Source organism: Nannospalax galili, unplaced genomic scaffold (genome assembly GCF_000622305.1).
Source record: "Nannospalax galili isolate Female #2095 unplaced genomic scaffold, S.galili_v1.0 scaffold461, whole genome shotgun sequence".
Taxonomy (NCBI): domain Eukaryota; kingdom Metazoa; phylum Chordata; class Mammalia; order Rodentia; family Spalacidae; genus Nannospalax; species Nannospalax galili.
The window spans coordinates 4,071,276-4,080,826 of NW_008349975.1; the positions used below are offsets into that span (position 1 = coordinate 4,071,276).

Sequence of the window (9,551 nt, forward strand, 5' to 3'; positions counted from 1 at the left end):
TAAAGATTTTGCTTATAACTTTTAGTGACAATGTTCGTGCTTTTAAGTAGACCTATGTGATTCCGTGCTTTTAAATTTTGAAGTATGCATTTTCAGTATAGGTTTATCTGGCCAATAGTATGGGAATTGGATACAGTAGTAGAGTACATAGCACTATGCCTGCTCCTAGTGGAACCTTCTTCCTTATACAAAAATATCTCAAACATAAAGCACCATCATAACACAACTTGATAAAGCATTTGGAGCTCTTTACATGGACAGTCTGCATAAAAAAGATGAACATTCTAGAAAACAGAAATTCTTTCATTTTTCAGACTATGGTTACTGATGAGTCACGATTCTGAGATAAATGTAGACAAAATAGAAAAGATTAATGAAGGTTGTCAGGGATGGAAATAGAGTAGAATATAGGTGATTGTGTGATTTCTTCTATAACTTAGATGCCACAGGAAAAGAAAAATGCAAGTAAATTAGGAAATAAAGCTTACAGATCAGGAAACAGCATCAGAATAAACACACTAGAAATACACTGAAACCCTAAGTGCTTCCAGTCACTTACCACAATTCATAAACATGTAAACGCTACCTTGTAGAAGCTGGAGAAGAAAACTGTTCCTTTCATTGTCTTCCAAAGAACACTAAAACCCTCAACTATCGCTAACATAGGGGTACTTCCATTTTCATGAACTTTTTTCATTTCCTAAAATGAAAAACATTGTCTTTTCTTTTATATATATTGATTCTTTGAGAATTTCATACAATGTGTTTTTGATTCTATTCCAACTCCCTTCCCAGTATCCACTGCTGCCTTACTACTTCTCCCAGACTTCATATCCTCTGTTATTGTTTATTCCTTTTGAACAGCCCATTGAGTCTGATTTCTGTTCCCTACATGCCCTTGAATGTGGGTCCATCCTTTGGAGCCTGGTCAACCTACCAGGTATTGCATTCTTAAAGAAAACTGAACCCCTTCTCCCTGAAGCTATCAATTGTCAATATATCCTCAGCTAGGGCAGGCACCACTTGCCCACCTCCCCAGTCCATGCTGGGTTTTTGTCTGTCTTGGGCTTGCACAGATCTTGTGCATACTGTTACAAGTGCTGTGCTGTGGGTTCATATGTGCAACTACACTGTAGTGTTGACATAACATGGTTTCTTTGTACTCATTCATATATCACCTTTTGCTCTTACAGTCTTTCTGATTCCTCTTCCACAATGATCCCTGAGCCTTAGGGGGAGAGAGTGTGATATAGGTGTCCCATTTAGGGCTAAGCACTCCACAGTCTCTTATTCTCTGCACATCGGCCAGTTGTGAGCCTCTGTGTTAATTGCCATCTGTTGCAAGAAGCTATTCAGGTGTAAGTTGAGATATGCACTGTTTTGTGGGTTTCACAATAAATCATTAGGAGTTGATACATAAATGCATCTGAGGCAGGAGGGGGTAGTGACTCTGTCCCTCCTATGAAGGAATGTTAACAGCCTTATTATTGGCATAATCATAGTAACAGGTTTTCTTATGTAGCCCCTGACCTGTCTAGCTATAGGTTCTTGAAAAATGTTTAAATTAATTTGCTTAACAATTAATTTCCTAACCAAAAATATTACTATGTAGGCAGAAAATATGAAAAGTAACTGAATACGTGGCAATAGTTAGTAACTACTGAGAGTTTGGGAAGTTGTGGCTGTAATAAAGTGTTCTTGATAATAGAGCCATCCCTGTCTTTTCAACATCTATACTGAATTATCTGTTGATCAAATAATGATGACATTTGCTTCAAAAAAACTAATAGATCTATAGATTAAGTGAGATTGGCCATATAATTATTGAAATTATATAGTGAATACATTCATTATATTATTGTCTCATATATTTGATGTATTGATACATTTATGCAAATATATGTCTGACAATTTGCATTATAAACTTATTAATTGTGATACTCCCAAGTCTTAGCTTTCCAGAAATTACATTTGAAAAGAATTAAACTTGTAGCAAATATTTGATACATAATCTCCAAAAAATTATTTCCTAAGGTGGTTTAAATTGTATTGCTGGTGCAACTTCCCGAAATGGTGCTTTCATTTGGGATATTCAAAAGGGCAAAATGGTACAGCGATTTACTGAGGTAAGAGTAATTTATTACTATTGAATAGCATTATGTCTTATACCATGTAAGTGTTTTATTTCACAGGTAATAACACAATGTCATGTTTTTTTTTTCAATTAGAAGAAACTCAAAAGAAATATTTATAAACTAAAATGATTTCTGAGATTACAATGAGGTTAGGAAAATTCACCAGAGAATTCAAAAGAATTTTAAGTTACCCTTTTTCTAAAGTCTAAGCAAATATTAGATAATAGGAAAAAGACTGAACTTGGAAATTCCAAGTATTGATCTGGTGTTTTGTGACTTTTTCTCTAAGAAACCTATACTCACAAATCAAAGGAAAAAAATTTCCACCCAATTCCAGTTTTGTGAACCAATGAGATTATTTGTGTTACTTAAGGAATATGTGTTACTCAAAGTCAGGTATACGATTAGGAAGTTCCCTCCCCCAACATGACTCATCCTGTAGCTATACCCTGAAGGACCCCAAGTCTCCTTTCCCCTCCCTCATACTCTAACAACCGCTAAGACACATGCATGCATCTGAGGCAGGAGGAGGTACTGACTCCTTCTGTGAGGGAATATTAACAGCATTATTACCATTAGCATAGAACTATCTGCCACCATATTGTCTTATTTTTTTATTTTACTATGAATATGGGCATCAAAGCAATTCCTCTTCATGGTAGCAATAGGAGTGACTGGTAGAATAATTCCAGAATAATACCTGATTCTATTAGTAGCATCTCTTGATATAAGAATAATTTTATTGTCTTGGATGTGTTTCTCCATCTACAAAATGGAACTTTTTGTTAGATTCTGGAAAGGGAAAAAGTAAAATTCAAAAGACATAGACACTTAGGCTTTAAACATAGTTAATTGCTACTTTAACATTTTTATTTGAAATATTTCTATAAGAAAGAATATTCTATGTAGTGCATTTTCATATCAAATTTTGTTAATTCTGCCATATTTATCAATTTTCAGCTGATGAGACTTCTATCAGACTCTGCTGTCAGGATCTTCTTTCTCTTCATATATCCCTTAGATTCCTTCCTTTCTGTCTTGCCTCAGTCCCTCTTCCTATTTATAATATATAGATTGCATTTGTCCACAGGTTTAGTCAAAGTATATCACATTTTATTTCATTAATTGAAGAATGTGTATGATCTAGCTAAAATGTGTTCATTATGCACCACAGACAACAATGAATAAGATCTACAATTGTCTCACACTATCTTGATATTTATTTTAAGCAATTGTTATTGAAGCTTAGTAAGTATATAATTTCTTTGAAAATTCTTCCAACCCATTTACAGAAATGACTTTATCTTTTAAGATGTGGTTTAATAGCGGCAAACTTCCAGGGAACTATGGCATTAATGTAGCAAATGAAGAGTGAGGTGGTACCACATCACAGAAAACCTGACTCTTGGAGTCATTTAAACCAAAAGTGAGCCTGATCTATTCTCAGAACCTTTCTTTCTGATTTCTTTTAGAACTATTCTCTGTGACAAAGAGTGCCCTCTGTTTTTTATAAGGTATATCTATCAATCATGCTGTGGAACAGGAATGAGGACCTTTGTCTTAAGGAATTTTAAAAAATTATTTCATTTTTATTTTATGTGCATGAGCGTTATGCCTGCATGTGTGTTAAGTACACTGACATTGTGGATTCCTGGCATCAGACAGAAGAGGGCATTGAGTCCCCTGGAACTGGCATTACAAGCAGTTGTTAGCCACCATGTGGGTGCTGGGATTCAAACCCTGGGACTTCTGCAAGAACAGCCAGTATTCTTAACCACTGAGCCATCTCTCCAGCTCCCATCTTAAGGAATCTTTAACCAAACATTACGAGGAAGAAGTTATTTTTCTGAACCTGTTGACCCAGACCAGCACACAAACCCATAAATAGATGTCACCAATCTATGCACACGTGTTGCTTTCAACATTTGGAGGGGACACATTCTTTTCTGTGTCATCACCACTTCCGATCTGTGATCTTAGGTCTACTTACATCTTACCCACATGCATTGTTCTGCGTCAGACACATGGACGGGTAAAGGAGAAGTAGGGAACATAGTATAAGATTTAAGTTATGCATTTCAGTTTAGGTAGTGTCACCGCAAAAGCATAACTCTCACCTAAAAGGGGATAAGAGTTTATTCTAGAGCCAAATATGAGTGATCATGGCCTGGGAACACAGATTCAGATTACCCCAAATTCAATGTTCCAATGTCCAGCTGTTTCATTAAGTTTTATAGTAATAGAACAAAGAAAAGTCATAAATGAAGACACATTTCATAGACATTGGTGGATGCATTCAGTAGGCAAGTCATGAGGGGGTGGGGGGATTTCTACTATAGGTCTCAGATGCTATCTGATGACGTTTTTAGCTTTTTGATTGGTGGGACCTGGGTCTGCTAAATTAAAACATTTGTCATGGGATGTTAGGTCAGACACAGAAATAGTGAAGAAATGGCTATTTAGGGGCTAAAGGTAGCCTGAGATAAGTGGTAATTAAGCTCTGGACCTGCAACATTCCAGATGCTCCACAATCTCCTGGAGCTCTTATCAGTTAGTTAATCAGCCTTGCAGAAGAAAGTCCTGTTTGAAGACATAAGGTTTTTCTGGAAACTTTCATTCAAGGTAGTAAGAATCCTAAGATCGATTGCTTTGATTTTCTGAAAGGCCAATTAAATTTAAACAAGTCAAGTGCACAGTAGGAAAACAGATTTGATACATAGTCCTAATGTTCTTAAAGTTAATGATTAACTTGGATTCTCAGAAAAAAATCACCCTCATAGCAGAGTCAGAGGCAAATTTTACCAAGTACTGGTAAGCAATTTTCCTTCTAAAAAGAAACTTTTATAAAGGTGATAAAAATTATACCTTTTCCTTGCCTTACATAACAACAAAACAATGCTCTCTCTACCCAATAGTACCACAACCAGGTCTCTGCCCTCACATCACCAGAACAACTTATTCCACAATAAGTATTCAAGTATTAACATAAAAAAAAACAATGAACCTGAAAGTGAAGTTTTTTATAAACTCAAGATTTGAAAATTTGTCCTTACCTGTCAGATCTGATAGTGTCTTTATATTCCATTTACAGTTTTATGGCCTCCAATATCTGCCTATTTATATTTAAACAATTCCAACCTGATTGTAGCAGCTTACTTTCGTAAAGACCCTCTCTTTCATTCAAATCTTTCCCAGTATTCAATAGCATGGTTAAGATCACCATCAAATCACTTCAATCCTCTGTTATAAGTGCACAAAAAATATGCCAGCTTTAAATAACAAGTCTATGTGGGTCTGACAAAAGGAAACGCCAGCTATTAAAGAGCCATAAACACACTTTTTGTATAAAAGGAAAATGGAGTTGGCAGAGAGCATCTACCCCATAAGCTGAAGAAATGCAGGGACTGCTCCCATTTTTAATCCACTTGTATAAAATCACACTGTGCAGACCTTCAAAGAAGTAAAAACAACTAATACTGCCCTTAGAAGTTGAACATGTATCCATAAAAAACTTTAAAATGAGGTTACAAAAGTCAGTTCAATTTTACCTTAAGAGTAGCCACATTTTTTTTTAACTTTTAAAGAAACTTTATTGAGAATTTCATACATGCATATAAGGTATTTTAATCAAATCCACACTCACTCCCCTAGAACACCTCCATATCTCATCACTTTTTTCTGACAACTTTTCCTTCTTTCTTTCTTTCTTTCTTTCTTTCTTTCTTTCTTTCTTTCTTTCTTTCTTTCTTTCTCTCATTTATTTCTTCTTTCCTTTCTTTAACAGGGCATTTATTGCTCTAACATTCCCCTCTCTGAAGAGGTATTCCCCAGTCAAGGACTTGCTTTTCTCTCTACAGATAAGAGTTATGCAATTTGGGAGTCTTTTAGATAGATCTGACTGAAGGGGTACTCCAATTGCCTCATCCTGGCTCCCTATTCAACATAGAAGAAACCAGAGTGGGCTGCCTCCCGATTTCCTATCGGCAATTTGGGTAACCTCTTCAGAGAATAGTGTGATAAGAATAGGAGGAATTGGCTAGGCAGTTAGGATAAAAAAGACCTCAAAAAAAAGTAGCCAATTTCTTGGCTAAACATCAAGATGTCCTTCGGCCTCCTAGCAACATACTCTGTTCTGAAGGCCAAAAATGTCCAAAGTATTTGGGAGCCACAATTTAAACAAAGCATAGAGTAAAGAAGTTTATTTAAAATTAAGAGTGAGCTGGTTACAAGCTTTATTTCTTCATCACACAGTTGTGCAATAACACATTTTCATACTTAAGAGATCTCTAATGTTTTAAAATTTCTCCTTACATGAGCGGCAACTATAACCCTTGGGTCTTCCCCTTGAAGAGGAACTGGGAGATACATCAGGGTTTATTATGGGCATACTTAAAAATACTTTCTGAATATTTTAATGAAAATAAATATTTTGAAACTTAGAGGAGCAACAAGTGAAAGTAATTGCTGGCATTGTTTCTTACACTCTAGTTGTGATAGCCTGAGTTTGAAAACAGATAGGTAAATATCTGCAACTCCAGACCTAAATTCACAAGAGCAGATGCTAAACAGATCACAGTGTTATAAATGGCTGAAGAAGCAGATCTGACTCTTAGCCTTGTGTTCATAAAAAGTAGAGCCAACTAATTTACATTTTAATCTGTTTCCTAAGAGCGACAGCTTTAAGAATGCATACATTCTTAAAATATATATTCAGGTTCTGGGGAGATGGCTAAGTGGGTAAAGAGCTTGCCACATGAGTGTGAGGACCTAAGTTCATATCTCTAAAACCCAAATAAAAATCTGGTGGAGTAGCGTGCAATCTGTAATCATTTTTTTCTTCTGAAAGATGGAAGGCAGCACAGGAGAATTCCTGAAAGTTCACGGGTCAGCTAGCCTAGTCTGTAGCTGTAAACAACAAAAATAGACCTTGTTTCCAAAAAAAAGGTGGAAGGAAAGGACTAGCAACTGAGGTTGTCTTGGAAACTCTACATGTATGTTGTGGTGCATGCATGCTTGCACTCCCACATACACAAAAAGCACACATCATGCACGCAGTACACACAAATTTAAAATATATGCATGTGTATGCATACATGTATATACATATATATTCATATTTCTGCTATTAACAGTTAATTCTCTGTTGGCATCATCTAGGAAAAGTTCTTAATAGGAAATTAATTATTAGAAGCAAGTAAATAAGGGAAAAAATTAATTTTTATTATTTTGTATTTTTTAAGCATGGAAAAAATGGAATATTCTACATTGCCTGGAGTAATAAAGATTCCAAACGAATAGCAACCTGCAGTGGTGATGGTTTTTGGTAAGTTCTATATGATATTATGAAGTTAATTTGTTTAGAAAAGACATATTTGATCATTCTGTTTATTTGTTCAATTGTACCATCATAAATACTCTTTAAATGCCCATATAGGCACATTCCATATTGCTATAGTACATCATTAATAAAAAGCAATGCAATGCAATGATGCTTCAAAATAAAACAAATATTGCTCTTTTTATTGTTTGGTTTTGATTTTGTTTTGTTTTATGAGACTGTGTCCATGTAGTGTCAACTGGCCTGGAATTTACTGTGCAGCTAAGGATGACCTTAAACTCCTGATTTCCCTGCCTCCACCTTCCAAGTCTTGATATTAAAAGTATGTGTCACCATACCTGGCTCAGATGTGGCCTCCTAAATGAAAACAGTACCTGAATTACAACTATAAGAGCAAACTGCTTTAAGGATTGTTTTGTCAGTTTCCCTGACCATATGAGCAATCTCAAGTGATCTAAACAGTTGATCTCAGACTAATAAACTCCATTGTTTAAAACCTTTGCAAGTAGGAATGTGGAAATGCAGGTGGGAAAGGCCCTTTTTCGGAGCTAACTTCAATGTATTTCAGGTATATGTACTTTATTATTTCTGGTAAGTCCCAGGAAGAAGTGAATTTCCAAGTGAAAAGATAAGGAAGGAATTGCCTTGTTTAAAAAAAAAAAAAAAAAAAAACCCTTTTGCTTTTCAAATCAATGATACTACCCTGTCCTGTGAGTATAGTTATTTTTGAGAAGTGGTTGTTGAGTATCTGGAAGTTTGTATTCATTTGATTTTGTATACATCCCCGTTTTCTCATCCACATTTTTTAAACTTCAATAGGAAAAAATAACAAAGGGGAAATAATTATTTTAAAATTGGTATATACCAAACTATAAAAGGTATGTGTCCTAGTTACTTTCTGTTGCAGTGACAAAAATATCTACCAAAACCAATTTTGGAAGGAAAGTGTTTATTTAGCTTAAACCTTTTAATCACAGTTCATCACTGAGAGAAGACAGGACAGGCACTCAAGCAGGGCAGGAACCTGGAGGCAGGAGCTCAAGCACAGATCACAGAGGAAAACTGATTCCTGACTTACACTTCTGACCTGTGCTCAGTCTTTCTTATACAACCCAGAACCAACCAGCCACGGATAGCACCATTCCCAATGAGCTAGGCCTTCCCACATCACTCAACGCTCATGAAAATGACTCACAGATATGCTCACAGACCAGTCCAAAAGAGGTAATTCCCCAACTGAGGTTCCTTCTTCCCAGGTGTGTCAGGTTGACAAATGAAGCTTTTGAGCACAGTATTCTTAAGTGTTTTTTATTAATACATAATTGCCTTACAATGCATCTTTGGGACATTATTTATATTTTAGTGATGAAACATTGGTAAGCATTTGACATCACCACTGTATAGGAACCCGGTAAGTGTTGGTATGCCTAACAATGCTTAAGAGTGTTTCCAAAGATTTGGTACATGTAAAAACCCTAATTTATTGACAGTTTTTTTGTTTTTGTTTTTTTTTTTTTACTTCTAAAGGAAGCAGTAGAACTTGCTTAAGAAAACAGGGTATCACAGTTTCTTTTATTTTCTGTGGCCAACTATCTTTTCTGTAATGGAGTGGAGGATCTCTGAACTTCAAGTGATATTACCAAAAATATACCATGAAATGACTGTAACTTCTAGGTCTTGATATTGGTGAAATGATGCATTCAATCAACTTTACAAATGAGCAAGTAATAAAATTTTAGCATTTAGATTTCAAGCTGGAAATATAATGTATATGTTAGATCATGTCTTAAAGTACATTAAACTATATTTTGCTGCAATTAAAAATCATTCTGAGCCAGGTGTGGTGGTGCACGCCTTTAATCCCAGCACTCGGGAGGCAGAGACAGGAGGATCTCTATGAGTTCAAGGCCAGCCTGGTCTACATAGTGAGTTCCAGGACACCTAGGGCTACAGGGAGACCCTGTCTCAAAAAGAAATTCACAAAATATCAATAAAGCGTTTAAAGTAAAATTCTATTTACATAAGGTACATTCTACTTTAGATTTTTAAAAGACAGTTATAAATAATGGTTTCTGTTG

General features: G+C 35.6%; 1 protein-coding gene across 4 annotated transcripts in view; it reads left to right on the forward strand.

Annotated features, from left to right (window-relative positions):
• Positions 1 to 9,551, forward strand: part of Wdr17 (WD repeat domain 17) — a 119,005-nt gene that overhangs the window by 54,837 nt on the left and 54,617 nt on the right. For all 4 annotated transcript variants that reach the window (XM_008847148.2, XM_008847151.3, XM_008847149.2 and 1 more), the window contains 2 exons: positions 2,035 to 2,126; positions 7,376 to 7,458. In XM_008847148.2, coding sequence (XP_008845370.1) covers positions 2,035 to 2,126; positions 7,376 to 7,458 — 175 coding nt within the window. The remainder of the gene's footprint in view (positions 1 to 2,034; positions 2,127 to 7,375; positions 7,459 to 9,551) is intronic.